General features: G+C 40.0%; 2 protein-coding genes across 6 annotated transcripts in view; both read right to left on the reverse strand.

Annotated features, from left to right (window-relative positions):
• The window catches only part of ulk2 (unc-51 like autophagy activating kinase 2), a 44049-nt gene extending 39695 nt beyond the window's left edge, over positions 1 to 4354 (reverse strand). For 2 of the 5 annotated variants that reach the window (XR_004789769.2, XM_035622559.2), the window contains exons 1-2: positions 3287 to 4351; positions 27 to 119 (exon numbers count right to left, since the gene is read on the reverse strand). Coding sequence is in view for 3 of the 5 variants with exons in the window: in XM_035622559.2 (XP_035478452.1) it covers positions 27 to 119; positions 3287 to 3376 (183 nt within the window). In the remaining 2 variants the exon portion in view is untranslated. Of the gene's footprint in view, positions 1 to 26; positions 120 to 3286 lie in introns of all 5 variants that reach the window. The other 3 variants (XR_004789770.2, XM_035622561.2, XM_035622560.2) reach the window with 3 other exon arrangements.
• Positions 4355 to 8778: 4424 nt separating this feature from the next.
• On the reverse strand, positions 8779 to 12067 carry tmem97 (transmembrane protein 97). Its single transcript, XM_035623599.2, has 3 exons — positions 11850 to 12067; positions 11587 to 11731; positions 8779 to 9740 (listed from the first exon to the last, which is right to left on the reverse strand). Exons 1-3 carry the CDS (start codon positions 11961 to 11963, stop codon positions 9475 to 9477), a joined length of 525 nt encoding a protein of 174 aa, XP_035479492.1. The 5' UTR covers positions 11964 to 12067; the 3' UTR covers positions 8779 to 9474.
• Between the last annotated feature and the right edge of the window lie 3133 nt (positions 12068 to 15200).

The raw sequence follows: 15200 nt of genomic DNA on the forward strand, positions 1-15200 counted from the left end.
GAGAGGCTATTAAGCGTCAAACTCACCTTCAAGATTTTGATTTCCTTGCCAAGAAGGATCTGGGACTTAGACAGGTTCTTCTTATTAATGCACTTAATGGCCACCTCCCAATCAGTCTTCTGTAGGACAGAGCGAAAGACGGAAAGCAAAAAAAATTTCAATGGCAGTACATGGTTTCATCCGACAATAACACACTTGCAGTGCTCCTTCAAAATGTGGCATTATTTAGTATTATTTTATGATTTTAATCAACACAATTCTACACTGTGATAGTAACAAAAACTAACAGAATGAGTCACTGTATATTCTGCATGTGATTTTGCATATTTGACATTTAAATGGAACAAAGAAAAATACATGTGAATGTATGTGCGTGCTAAAAGCCAAGCTCTGTTCCTATAGATTGGATTGTCACCATCGCTGTGTAAGGATGGAAGCATTTAAGCTGTCACAGTAACACCAGGTCACTTTTGCACTGAACAACATGTTGAATGATGAGGCACTAAGATGACAGCCAGAACAGAAGCCAGCATACTCATAAAAAGTTAGGGACCTATTATTTTCCAAGGGCAGCTATTTCCAGATGAGCTCCTGGAGAGAGTATAAAAAGACATGTGGAGCTCATGTGAGCTGAAAGGCTCTCAGGACATGTGCTGCACATGCAAACACCTAAGGACACAGAATCTTACCATGCAGCGTGCTGGACTGTACAGTAAATATGCCTTGAGGACAAGCACGAATCAAGTGAAGTGGACAACTAACCAAGGAAGGCATTATTTGTACAAAGAGACATGCTTTCCACAGGAATCTAGGTTAATAGGAGATGTTCTTGTTCTGCGGGTGCACACCGCCTGGAGGCCAACATAATACACAGCCAGCAGAGCAGCATCCATCCCCAGCTCACTGACAACCTGTTCAGCCAAGTGTGTTCTGAGCTGCCAACACTATTAATTATAAAAAGGGACCCTGCTGGCCCATCATGTACTGCTAGAGAGGGAGAAGTGTGGGTGCAATGGCTTGGTGATGCACCCCAAACTAATATTAATAATAAGTTTATTTGTATAGTGGTTTCACAGACACGTCACAAAGTGCAACATACAGAAAAAGTTTGAAGATTGAGACCCTGTGAACCACCAAGCCCAACATTATAAGAAAATGGATACATGAAGTACATTATAAAAGCAGTAAAAAAAGCTATGCACACATTATACATACATGCATACATACAGGGTGCGATTTGCCAGGGGGATGTGTGGGATTTCGCCCTTTCTGGTATATGTATCCTCACCTTTTTTTTATTATTATTATTCCTGGTGGGGACACAATTTATCCCCCACTCAAAGTGATCAATGCTACTTCACCAATAGACCATATAAAATACCTTAAAAAAGAAGCGCTGTAATGTGAACAGTCTATAGTGCCACTGTCAGCGCTCCCATTCGTGAGACAATAGATGACATTGTGGCTAATTTACCAAATGATCCTTGATAGTTGTACAGCTTTTCAAAATGTCACCAAGCACGAATATTTGGAATGGGGATTTGATTCTTGTGTCACGCCAATGTCTGAAATGTGACTCGGTCACCACAAGTCAAGTAGGTTTAGAGAGTTTGATCTAAGAGAGCAAGTTTGAGCGTAGGGGTGAAGCAATTCACATGTATATGTAGGGGCTGGCCGTGCGCGCCCTGGAGTTGGTCAAGAGTAGACATTCTGAGTGAAGTCAATAATGCATTATAGTAATAGATGCAAGTCTGTGGTGGAAATGACAGATCTCAGTTTACTTATGTTACATATACGCTTTTGTCTGCTCAGAGTCATGGTGCAAAGACAGTCACGCTTTCATTTTCCAGAACAACGCATGATCCCATTGATGAATCACAGCCAATTATAGAGGTGTGAACAACAAAGAGATTATCATCAGTAACACTGCAGCCAGACACCAAGTGTATCTGTTTTCATTGACAGCGCAAGACTGAGACACCAAAGAAGCATGTACATACTTTATATATCGTATTTGGACAATTAGAAATTTTTAACACATATGGTTCTCAAATATAGACACAACTGAAGATTAATGTTGGTGTAATAAGATAGATTAATTTTCACTCTGTGAAGGGAGTTGAGGTTTTTGAAAGACCCATGATAACAAATACTTCCATCAAGTTTACTTACTACACTTGATATGCCTTTTGAAAGAGCATTCTTTTTTTTATAATGAGTTAATGAGATCATGAACAGGGGCAAGAGCTAGAGCAACGTTCTCAAAGCGACGTTTTCCTTTCAGTTTCATAGCCTATATTATTGTTTTTATTTAAATTCCAACCTTGGTAATGAATAAATATTTTTCAATGTTGTCAATGTTTAGCATGAATCAACTCGCTAAGAACGCATGGGGCCAAGTCGCCTATAAGATGCGCAATTTGTTGTCCATCTTAAGGAATGTGTAGTTTCTCCACGGCAGACGCATGTCAATAACATCCGCCGTCGCATAATAACGCAGTATAGTGTAAGTGAAGTCGGATTCTCTTACCACTGCTGTCCTATGAATCCTCCTTTACACCTTTCTTTGACCTCATGACGTATTCCTTTGAGGTCAAGGAATAGAAAAAAAGACAATACAAAGGACACTCCGAATCCGCCCAATGACAAGATCTGAGTAAGTTGCTGATTCAGAAAGATACAGACAGAATCTGCAGGGAGCTCGGGAATGCTCTCATGTTGGCTTTCACTGACGAATTCAAGACCATCTGTTTCACACCAGTATCAACATGATGTCATCTCCTGAATCTGTAACACTCATGCACAGACAAACCCACCATCCCTGTGTCCGGTGACAGAAAACCACACACAATTCAAATGTAATTAATTCGATTTCCGAGCATTGCATCAATAGAGTATTGGCTTCTTGGCTTCAGTGTGAATTAACCTTGCTCCTCTTGCATAAAAAGAGAAGTAAAGGAAAAACACTGCACCTCATCCTCCTTCTCGCCTCAGTTATGTCAGCGACTTATTCAGTGCTGCCTGACTCATCAGTTTCATGAATGAACCAAACCACACACGCTTATACAACTCACATCAGGTGGATGAAAAGACGCTGAAATCAGACTGCATTTAGATGTTTGGTCTTAAAATGGCTGTAAATATAACCAACCCAAACATGGTGACAGCCCACATTCTGCACTGCCACTGACTGAACCAGATTTTCAAATGAAGCTGCCAATCTGCCCCCCTCCTTCCCAGAAAGAGAATATGGAGATAAAACATTGCATGCAAGAAATTTACTTACCTTCCTGTGTCTTCCTTTGAACACCACAGCAAACGCTCCATGACCAACCAGGTCCTTTCTGCTGTACTCAAAATCTCCCACCGTCTCCATTGTGACGGGCTGCTAGACCAGCTGATGCTGGGAACTGCTGGAAAGCCTCCGTCTTCAGAAAACAATCCTGGAGCAGATTATCCACGATGCTGCTTCTTGTATTGCAAGTTATTTCATATGACAAGCTGCATAAATAATATATGCAATCAGGACATGGTGCATTCATGTGCCCTCGAAGTACGTTGGGATGTTTGTGTTGTCACACGGACCAGACGGCTTTGAGCATGGCTAGCAACGATTCTGAGCTAAACTATGCCAGTGCCAGCTGTCACGTCTTTGACCTCGTTGGATAGCTGCATCCAGCTTTGCTAACTAACACACTGCTCGTCCCCAGTCGCCTAACCCTCTTCACAGGGACAGTCTACATCATGCCAAGCCTTCTGGGCATGACCATGCAACACACCGAGCTAACCTGACCGTGACATAACCCTGTGGCTACACCTAGCGTCATAGTCGATGTCCATAGTAAGTCTCCGTGGACATGCTAACATTAATCTGTAAATGGCGTCAGCTGGTGTGGTGATACTAATTCAACCTGCTTCTATCTGAAATATACGAATTGTAGCCACCTAAACACGAGCTACTAAACAGTCAGCGTTAGCATTACTCAGAAGGATGCAGCACGAATGTCAACACATAGCTGCTGTTTCACTGAAGGCGTTAATCCGTTTTGTGTGTCTTCTTCGACGAGACATCCGAGTCCACGGGACACATCTTTGTCCTGATGAAGCACCACAAACGTGTCCTCGGTTAGGCTTAATGTGAGCCGTGGGGCATAGCAGAACACTGGGTTGTTTCCTTCGAAACGTCTGAAGTGACAGCCGATGTCGGCGCTGTGAGCAGCTGTCGCCTTCGCTTACAATTTCTTCCGCGTAAAGATATTGTATAGTACGTTGAGCTGCGAATATTAACCGTACAGATGAGTGTATTGCCTCTTCGCTCCTGCCGCTGAATTGAACAACAGTGAGACGCAGTACCGTGTTCCTGCTCTATATACTTATTCCTCCGCGGAGGCAAGCTGTCGACCTGTACTTCCGCCGCAAGAGTTAGTCCGCTTGCTCAAGCTTTAGGACCCGCCTGACTCAAGTCCGGTTTTTTTTTTAACGTAGACTGTATGTACTAATCTGGATGGGATGGTTATGTAACAGTGATAGGCATTTTTAGGGTCCGAACTCCGACCCGCTGGAGGCTGGCGAATGTCCTCCGTTTCTTATTATTTTATTTATTTATCCACAGTTTTAACTGTTCATTGTGACGGCCTGTGGAAAGAAGCCGTTCTTGTATCTGGCAGTTTTGGCGTACAGTGATCTGTAGCAACGACCAGAGGGTTAGGGTTTGTGTTGTAACCCTGGTGTGTAAGTGTTGGTGTGATAGGTCTGCAGTGATGTTTCCTGCACGTTTCCTGGCTCTGGACATGTACATACACTTACTTAAAATATAACCTTAACCTGAGGCAGATAAAAGACAGGAGAAAAAAAAAACTGTCTAGCACTCAGGCGATCGAGCTCACTCACCCTAACTGACTTACTATCAAAAATGACATTTTAAATGTGATGTCATCCACCTGTGAACTGTAGGTTTCTGATTTTTGCTGATTAAAATTGTTATTGGAAACTAAGACCTTGTGTACAAACATAACAGGTAAAACTGAGCTCAACCACTCACTTGAAAATCTGACGCAGAGAGCCCTGTTGATAACAATTATTGTTCTGTTTAATAGTTCTGACATGCATTATTTTTATTTGTTATTGGTGTTTTGAACAGGAACAGACCAAGGTGCTAGCAACTGTTCCAGTGAGGATATCATTGACATCAAGGTGATGCTGTTAAAATTTTTTAGTAACCTGTCATAGTTGTTCTGAAGTATCCCAGAACCACTGCCCTAAAATAATCCACAGGAGGACAAAAGTTTACGACCAGTGGTGAAACTGTTGTTTCAGTAATCAGCTGCTCAAGAGAAAATAAATGAGGTAATATTCTGTTGAACAGTCATTAATACCATTCTTCCAGAAAGAGAAGGGCAAAATATTCCCTAGTTCCAGTCCCATGTGTATAGGAATGGTTGACTAAAGTGACTAAATTTTTTCACTTAAAAATATAAATGATATAAACACAATATTTCTTGTGATAATAATGTACCCAAAGTGAAACGAACAGATATGCATATATATGTACCCAGAACCAACAGCAACTACATACTGTTAATCTTACTTTAATCAAATATACACACATATCACAACAGTCTAATACTGAATCAGCCTCAGTAAGCAGGGACATCTAGTGGCTTAAACAGTTAGGCAGCTGAGCGCCGATTATGCAGCCCTTAATTAGCAACACTTAGCTCACTACAGACTGAACACATTACATTCTATTCACATTTTGGGATTTTTTTTCTACTACAAAGGAAACAAGAACCTATAAGAGTACTGTTAAAGTACCGGATCGATAAGCATTATCGATAATTTACGGGTTCACAATTTTTTTGCCAGAACACACGCTTCACCTCCGCTGCTACAACTCCATACTAGGGGAAACACTGATCAACCATCGGAGACAAAGTCCTTGAAATGAACGGGCTGCCTCACAGCTCTCTCAAAACGAGTCACAGTCTGGCTGGGCTCATTGGTGCTTGTAACACGTACAGTCCCTACACCATTAGCAACCAGCTATTTCATAACCCCACAGTCCCCATCAGGCGGCCCCTCCCTCTGCAGCACAGGAGCATGAAGAAGAGAAGCCGGGAGACCACTGGAACAACCAACCGGCATCAGCAAGGTTTCAGTCTATCGTAATGGACAATCTCCTCTTGTCCGACAGAGTCCATAGAATAGCCAATATGCTAGGTAAAACCTGGAACCCACCTGAGAGTCCATCACAGCCAGGACCCTGTAGGGGCCCTTCCAGTGGGGAGCAAGTTTCATGCGGTCCTCCGTGGGATTATGCAACCATACCAGGTCCCCCACTGCAAACGGCTGATGACGAATTGCTCCATCATAGTACAGTTTTTGTTTTTCTCGAGCGTCAGCACCACACTGTCAGGCACCACTAAAAGCAGTCCCCAGTCGCTCCACCAGAGAGTCCACAAAGTCAGCATGAGAAGAAGGCAAGTCTGAGCACAGCATTCGAGCAGGCACCAAAACATCAATCGGCACACGGGCTTCCCGTCCATGGGTCAAGTAGAATGGAGTGTAGCAGGTGCAGGCATGAACAGAGGTATTATAGCGGAAAGCCACATGTTTCAGGTAATCATCCCACTCACCCCCGCAGGCATGCAGTGATTTGGCCAGCTGATGAGAGTCTGATTAAAGTGTTCCACCATACCATCAGATTTGGGATTAAAGGGCGGGGTGCATGTCTTCTTAAGCCCCAACAACTGACACAGTCCCTGAACAGTTCCAGCTTCAAACTCCCCTGATCACTGTCAACCAATTCTAGGATGCCATGTACCAGTACATAGTCGTCAAACAGACACTGTGCTACTCTGCTCGATTTGCTATCATTTCCCTTTCTTAGAACGGTGGTGCCCCAAGGAACACAATCATGTGAGCAAGTCCTCCACGATTTGTGTTGCTGCTGAAAGAAATTGTATCCAAAGTTTAGACTTCCGTTTGGGCCCCAGACAAAATAAGCATTTTGAACACATGGTGCCTTTAAAAAAAATACTAAGAAATCCATATTTTCTAACATTTTATGGACCAAACCAGTAATTGATTGATCAAACAACAAGAACAGATCAAAGGATAGAAGCAGCGAGACTTGCTGGACTGTTGTTGACATTCATTCTTATGTCAACAAACACGCATGGAGACATAATGGCTATTATTGAGCTCAATAAAATTTGAGTATTATTGAGAAATATTTAATATTCGTTAAGTCCATAATGTAATTATCATGACAGGCCTAGTCAGCAGGATTACGCAAAGACTACTGAATGGATTCCAGTAGTTACAGCACTTGGTGGAAGGATGGGACATGGGCCAAGAAAGAAGCCATTCAATTTTGAGGTGGATCCAGGATGTTGTTGTTTTTTATCACTTTCTTAACATTGGATCTTCTTTCTTTTTTTTTCTTGATGAAAAAGACAGGTGCGGCTTGATTGGATTTAAGGGGACTGTTGATGCGATTCTAGTTAAACGTGTCCAAAGGAGCATTCTATAGAGGCCTATAATATTAGCACTTCTCACCTACTGTTTAAATATACGGTAAACACTTCTTGACTCATTCAAACTAAACAGAAGCATTGCATTACAGCCATTGTGTCTGACATGTTTCTCACCAGCTGAAGTATGAGGCTGACACTACTGTATACAGCGGATTTACAAATGTATTCATTCCCATGGACGTTTAACACTTCCTATAAACTGTTTGGACTGGAGAATGACCACATCCACCACAGGGCTATGTCCTGCACATCCTAGTTTAACATGAAAGACAAAAGCCCAGGAAAAACAGTCAGTAATAACAAAGAAACTGTACAGCTAGCTCTAACTAACTATCCTTTATACATTGTGTATGAAGACAGTCCAAACAGATTAATTTATGTCAGAAGCAGAGAGTAAAACATCCAGTTTCCATTCCAGTGATTTTAATTGAGTTATGAGAAGTGTAAACATTTTTATAGGTTAGATTAGTTCACTTTATTGCATAGTTATTGTTATAAGGAGCAAAAGTTGCATAAAACAGTGGCATTGACTTTTCCTTCTGATTTTCCTGCTCTGATTATTTTTCTCAGGAGATACCCAGTTACATGTGAACAGACTGTATAACTGTCTCAGTGACAGGTTCATTGAAATGTTTTATATTTGTGTCGTAAATTCACAATTTTTTGAGTCAATACATCGGTAAAAGGCAATTAAAATGTGATTAAAACGTGTTAAAATAAGCTGTTGGAAAAGGGACATGATAATAATTTTGTATTGTTTAGTTCCGTTTGTGCTTTGTGTGGGATTTATTTTGAAATGTAATGTTACCAGGTTACATGACCAGATATACCTTGAGTCCTTCTACTGGTTTTCAAAACTCTTAATGGTCTTGGTCCTTCTCATCTATCAGATTTGCTTTTAACTTATGAGCCCAAGTCTTCTGGTAGTGGCCTTTTAATTATTCCTGAAGTTAGAACTGAAACCCATAGTGAGGCGTCTTTTTTCTGCTATGGCCCACATCTCTGGAACAGCCTTCCTGAAGACCTGAGGGCAGCACAGTGTTGCCATTTTTAAAATGTTTTTTTTAACTTGTACTTTTATTTACTATTTGAGATATATATATATATATATATATATATATATATATATATATATATATATATGCATGCTTAATTTAATTCAATGTTATTATATTTATTCATTCTCCTTTTAATAAAAAATATTGTATTAACCCCAATACAACTATTTTATCCTCATATGTATATATATCAGAGCCTCTGAGTTAGTGTTTTATTTTTTTTCTCTTCTCCTCATTGCATCATGTTTGCTCGTGAGTAAATTAGTGTGTGAGAGAGAGGGGGGGGGGGATATTTTTGTGTTGCATTTTTATTTGTATGAAAAGTGCTATTTAAATAAAGTCTGACTGATTGATTGATAGTTTGTTTGGTTTGTTTAATGTTAGCTCAATTGTTTGTTAGTGGGTTCTAGATAGACAGATAGAAAAGTAACGGCAATGTATATCTTACAAAGCTTTTCTTATAGTTCACAGGGTCTAAGGTGTCGAATGAGTAATGAGTACGCAAATAAACATTCGAAAACATCTGTATGAAGCACCGTCATTTTTTCGGACCTGTGTAGTTACAGCCTACATAGTGCTTTTAATTCCAGTGTCACTATAGGCAACAATGAGCCACCATTGGCACACTTACCCTTTTCTAAAATATCAGTACAGACTCATCTATAAACTTAACAATTGGACTTTGGCAATGATGAAAGCACATAACACATCTAAACAAGGGTTCAATTATAGAGTCACATAAAAAGTCCTCATTCTTGCTGGTTTAACCATGGCATTTTCCTCCTTTAGTGTTTTGTAGAACAACTTACACAACACTACATTCAGAAATGTAGAATCTTCTTAATTCTGAAAGTTTAAGAGCAGTCAGTTCAGTAGTGTCAGTTCTTCTTCTTGGTATTGGTCTTAGTCGATGAAATGGAGTTGTACGTGGAGGACAGCAGCATGGTGACGAGCAGCAGCACAGGTACCAGCAGGTACGGAGCGTAAATGGAGACCAGCAGCCAGCGCTCCTGCGGAGTCTGGGGCCCGGGGTAGGGTTTCATAGGGAACTGATAGAAAAGCACGTGGGCAAGGATCGGCACCAGAGTGGTGGCTACATGTGTGGAATACACGATGGCCGGAGTCCTGATCCACTTACGGCCACCTGACAAGAAACACATCGAGTGATCAAAACAATGCTCCAGGCGGCAAAACAGTCACCTTACCTCAAGCCAGCGTAGAAAGCTTTTCACTTAGTTAAGATAAAACTGAGGACAGAAAGACCCACCAACAAGCAGCAACTGAAGGGAGCTGCAGTAAAGGTCTAGCAAAGACTGCTGAGGGAGGGAAACTCGACATCTGTTAATGCCCCACATTTTAGACTTCATTGACTATCGAGTTATTAAAAATAATCCTTCTATTTAGGCTATGTTGTTTTCTCTAAATACTTTTGTGCCTTGCAATATGAAGGGACTATGCATAAACATGGCTCTAATGCACTGTGATTGCAACTACACTGCAGTCCATCACATCTTTATGGCTTCATTTCAAATCCATTGTGGTGGTGGTGTACAGAGTCAAAATTACAACAATTCAATCAAATTATGTCCATATACATTTGGAACTTATGGAAGGTGTGTTTATTAGGTCTACAAGTGGGCGAAACATTAGGGGATCAAGACTGTACCTGTTCAGAAATGTTAATCAAGTCTTCTCGCATAAAAATATATTTGTGTTGCTCCTTCACTGTGTACTGTGTATATGTTTTATATTTTTTTTGTCAGTGTTCAGCCAGTCCATCCTTTCCTTTACAACACTGACCGCATTATGCCATGATAACACACACACTCACAACCACAAGGTGAAACTAATAGCAGCCAACTGTCTTGTGTTAGTACAGTATAAACACAGGAGAAAACCTGTGAATTTAATCTAGGCTGCTTTGACAGTTACGAAACGGCAGGGATACTGCATTTGCTACGACCCATCATTTCAATCTACAAGTCTAATGTGTTACTTAATTAGATTTGGAAAATATGGGCAGGACTCAGCAATTGGTCGTACAAAACCAACCATGGACCCCTGAAGGAGGCCTGCTGAGAGGGCCACCTGCTTGTGAGAGAATGTAACTGTAAGACAAAACAAGAAGAAAAAAAGGCACGCTAAAACCAAGTAAAGAAACTTTCTTTTAATTTTTTAGAGTAACATCTATTATGAGGGTCGCCTAGCATCGACCCATTTTTATTTTTCATTCATGTTATTATATTTAATTTTTACTTTAGAACATTCACTGCGTTTTCTGTGAACATGTTTTGTTGCAAAAATATAGAATGTGGCGTCGGTTGAGTGCAAACTGAGACGACTGCGGATTTTTTTGGTGGTGGTAATTAGAGTTAGATTAGTCTCAAATACACAAATTAAAATCACAAAAATAATAGGAATTAGTAATACTCTACTTAGACTTGCTCTCTGCACCCCCAGCTCTGACTGACTTCCAGTGTGCTTAAACCTTCAAGTTTAAATATAATTCAACGTAGGAAAGTAAAGGCTTTCAGGCTTATCTAAATGGCTTTACTGAATCCGTTGTGGCATATTTCAACATGACAGAATGTTATCCTTTTATTCAAGTTCAACAGCATATGTAGAGGAATTTGTTCCACACCAGCAGTTAGCTCAACTCGTTCGGTTGACATTTCTTAAATATCACTTTCTTTCAGATGAATGGTCCCGTTATATTAACTTTTTTTTATTAGCTTTTTTAAAAAATTGTTTTTTTCACATTGTCTAAAATGAAAATATGTGGTTTCAGCGGACAGGCCCTGCGTGTTTTTGGAGTTCTGTCTTTTTTTTGTACTGTGAGTTTTGACAATCAGAATTTTCATGTTAGTGACGAATCTCCGACTCGAATCAACACCGGACATATGGAATGTGTTCCGATGTGCTGAAACGTAAACAAACCTCACCAGTTAACAGGATCACCAGTTAAATCTGAACACCTGCAGCCAACTGACCTTTCAGAAAAGCATACGCTGCAATGGGAAAGAAAGGCGTTTGCAACACAGCCTCGCAGAGAATAAAGGACTTGAACCACGCCGGAGGGTCCAGCACCATGGGGTCTTTGAATTCCTCTGCATACCACTTCAGGAGATCTTTCAGCTGGAGGAAAGAAGTGTCCGCGTTTGACAATTGTTTAACAGCCACAGAAAGACGACACAGCATGTTTAGAGAGAAGCCACTGGTGGAGTTGGTGGTGGTACTTCGCCTAGTTACTTACCGGCTGGGGATACAATTGTCCTGGCAGCAGAGCTTGGAGGTCAATAAATAATGTAATGGGAATGTGAGAGGCAAAATAGAGGAAAAATATTATTTCCAACACGCGGAGAGCCATCGTCCCTAAGATAGGTCTACTGTGCGGAAATGCAGATCAGCAGCAGCATGTCGTAAAAACACGTGTTCCCAGGATGGATACTTCTTCTTCTTTGGAGTTTTACGGCAGCCAGTATCCGCAATGTTGCATTGCTGCCACCTTCTGGGATCACTCTACTGTACTCTTCTTCTCTTCTCTTATTGTTTTATGGCGGGTGGCAATCAAGGAAATGGTGCATTACCGCCACCAACTGGTAAGGAGGATGGATCGGAATCACTAAAAACAAATCCAAACAAAACAACAAAAAACAAAAAAACCAACAAAAAAAACCAACAACCAAAACAAAACAAAACGTACAATATGATTATATTCTCCCTAACACCTTTATTTCCCTGAGGTACTGTATTAAATGACTATAACATTCATTATGTGAATCTTGCTGTAAAATGTCCAAAATATTCAGTTTCATCTTAAGCTTTCTCAGGTTCTGACTGAGTCGTGTTCTCTCTGACCCATATTTTTGACAGTGTACCATGATGTGTTCTATTGTTTCCTCTTGTCCGCAATTGTCACAGTTTCCTGAGTTATGTTTTCCTATTTTGAATAGTGTACTATTAAGTCCAGTATGCCCAAATCTGAGTCTTGTAATGATTGTCTCCTCTTTTCTACTTCTTCTTGTACTTCTCATCTCTCCCACTTTCTTTTGCACTCTGTAATACCATCTCCCTTTCCTTTCCTTCTCCCACTGTTTTTGCCAAATGCTTTTCAATTTCTGTTTTATCACTCCCCTAATTTCTGTTGTGCTAATGTTCACCGTGATGTCAATTTGTGTTTTTCTGGTCGCCTGCTTTGCAATTTGTCTGCAATTTCATTTCCTACTACACCCAAATGTGCTGGAACCCAAAGAAATTGTACTGTGAGACCCATCATATTGATTTTGTACAGTGTTTGTTGTATTTCTATTAAAATGTCTTTCCTACTGTCTGTGTGGTTGCTACTAATACTGAGTAATGATGAGCTTGAGTCAGAACAAATTCTTGTTTTCATTGGTCTTACTTCTTCCACCCATTGTACTGCTAAAAGAATTGCCAACATCTCCCCGGTGTATATTGATAACCCATCACTGATTCTTTTCCCACTTGTGACATTAAACTCTGGTACTGATACTGCTGTTGCTACTTTACCATCAGAGCTTTTGGATGCGTCTGTATATATCTTTACATAACCATAATAACTATCAATTCGTCCCTGTACACTGAACCAGTTAATCTTTTGTCTATTCTTTTCTAAAAGTGTTAAATCCACTGTGGCATCTGGGAGTATCCAAGGTTGAATTACAGACATTGGTACTGTTGGACTGACATTCACTGTATGTACTTGTAGTTTCTCACATTTCCTTTGAACTTCCCATCCAAAACTTCTCATTCTCCTCTTCTCCTTCTCCCAACAGGGTTTAAGAATATCCTGTGCTGAATGATCCTCCCTGTGCCCTTGTAACCGTCCCCAATAATTTATTTCTAATTGTATTCTCCTCATTTCAAGTGACATTTCCCCCATTTCTACTTGTAACGCTGCTGATGGTGTTGATTTAGTGTCTGATATTGAATCGTGTCTTACCTTTGTAATGTCGTTTTTGCTGCTGACCCATATACAATGCACCCATAATCCAGAACTGATCTGATCAGGCCTGTGTAGATGGCCTTCATCGCTGCTCTGTCAGCCCCCCACTCCTGTCCCACCAAACACCTCATCACATTCAGTACCTTTTTGCATTTATCTATTACTTTTTGAATATTCACCTTCCATGTTAATTTCTCATCATACCATATCCCCAAAAACCTAAACTGTTTCACTCTCTCTATTTCCTGGTTGTACAATTTTACTTTAATTTCATTATTAATTCTTTTATTTGTAAAACACATTACTTTAGTCTTTTGAACAGCAAATTTGAAACCCCATTTATGTGACCATTCTTAATGGATTCCTGCATTTTCTTTACCACAAACTCTACATTTCTACCCCTTTTCCAAATTGCACCATCGTCTGCAAATAATGACACCCCCATCCCATTATCTACCCCCACAAAACTATCATTTATCATTATGGAAAATATTAGTGGGCTCACTATACTCCCTTGCGTTGTTCCATTTTCTATTTCAAATGTTTCTGATTCTCTCCTTCCTACCCCTCCTTGAATTATTCTTTTGTTTAAAAAATCTTTAACCCATCTAAATATCCGTCCTTTGATTCCTAGTTGCTTAAGTTTTATTAGCAATCCTTCTCTCCACATCATATCATATGCTTTTTCTATATCAAAGAAGACCGCAACTACACTCTCTCTATTAACCTGAGCTTTCCTTATTTCATTTTCTAAGCGCAGAGCTGGGTCTAGAGTAGCTGGGTCTGAACCCACTCTGATACCTAGACAAATATCCTTCCTTTTCAATATGATATATTAACCTTTCATTTATCATTTTTTCCATTATTTTACACGTTTGACGTTAATGAGATTGGTCTGTAATTTTTGGGATCTGAGCGATTTTTGCTTCTTTCCAGCTTTGGGGTAATTCCCACACTTTGTTGTACAACTCCAGAATTTTTTCTTTTGCTGATTCCCCAAGATGGTTTAACATGATATAATTAATTTGATCCTTTCCTGGTGCTGAAATCTTTGTTTTCCTCAGAGATCGATTCAGCTCTGTAACACTAAATGGTTTATTAATTAAGTTGTCTATGTCTTCTTCCTCCTTTAATATTCCTTAATTTCCTACTAATGTGTCTTCCCTTCCTCTTTTCCCTTCGCCACTGATGTTGTCTTCACTATGAATTTTGACAAAATTTTTAGCTAGCATCTCTGCCTTTTCTTCATCCTTCACTGCTATTATTCCCCCTTAGCTCAAAACTGGATAACCACACTCTTGTTTACCCCCCTTCATTCTTTTAATCACTCTCCACCCTTTCCCAATTTCTGTCTCCCTTCCCACAGTATTACAAAATCTTCTCCAGTATTCCTTCTTTGCATCTTTTATTATTTTCCGTACCCTTGCCTGCGCTTTTTTATATTCTATAAAATTCTGAAAACTGCTATTCCTTTTAATAATTTTAAATGCTTTATTTCGAGCTTTTATTGCTTTGCTACATTCTTTTGTCCACCAAGGAACAATCTTAATATTATGCCTACTATTCTTCTTCTTTATAGATTTCTCTGCTGCCTCTAAGATGGCTTTACAAACATACTCATTTACTTCATTCACATTT

Source organism: Scophthalmus maximus, chromosome 11 (assembly GCF_022379125.1).
Source record: "Scophthalmus maximus strain ysfricsl-2021 chromosome 11, ASM2237912v1, whole genome shotgun sequence".
In the NCBI taxonomy this organism is placed as follows: Eukaryota; Metazoa; Chordata; class Actinopteri; order Pleuronectiformes; family Scophthalmidae; genus Scophthalmus; species Scophthalmus maximus.

Bases quoted from the DNA above. Each gene is read 5' to 3' on its own strand.
- tmem97 (XM_035623599.2), bottom strand. From the start codon at position 11,963: ATGGCTCTCCGCGTGTTGGAAATAATATTTTTCCTCTATTTTGCCTCT. The intron at 11,732-11,849 runs GTAAGTAACTAG...TCTTTCCTCCAG, and splicing joins GACAATTGTATCCCCAGCCG to CTGAAAGATCTCCTGAAGTG. The intron at 9,741-11,586 runs GTCAGTTGGCTG...GTTTCTTGTCAG, and splicing joins AGCGTATGCTTTTCTGAAAG to GTGGCCGTAAGTGGATCAGG.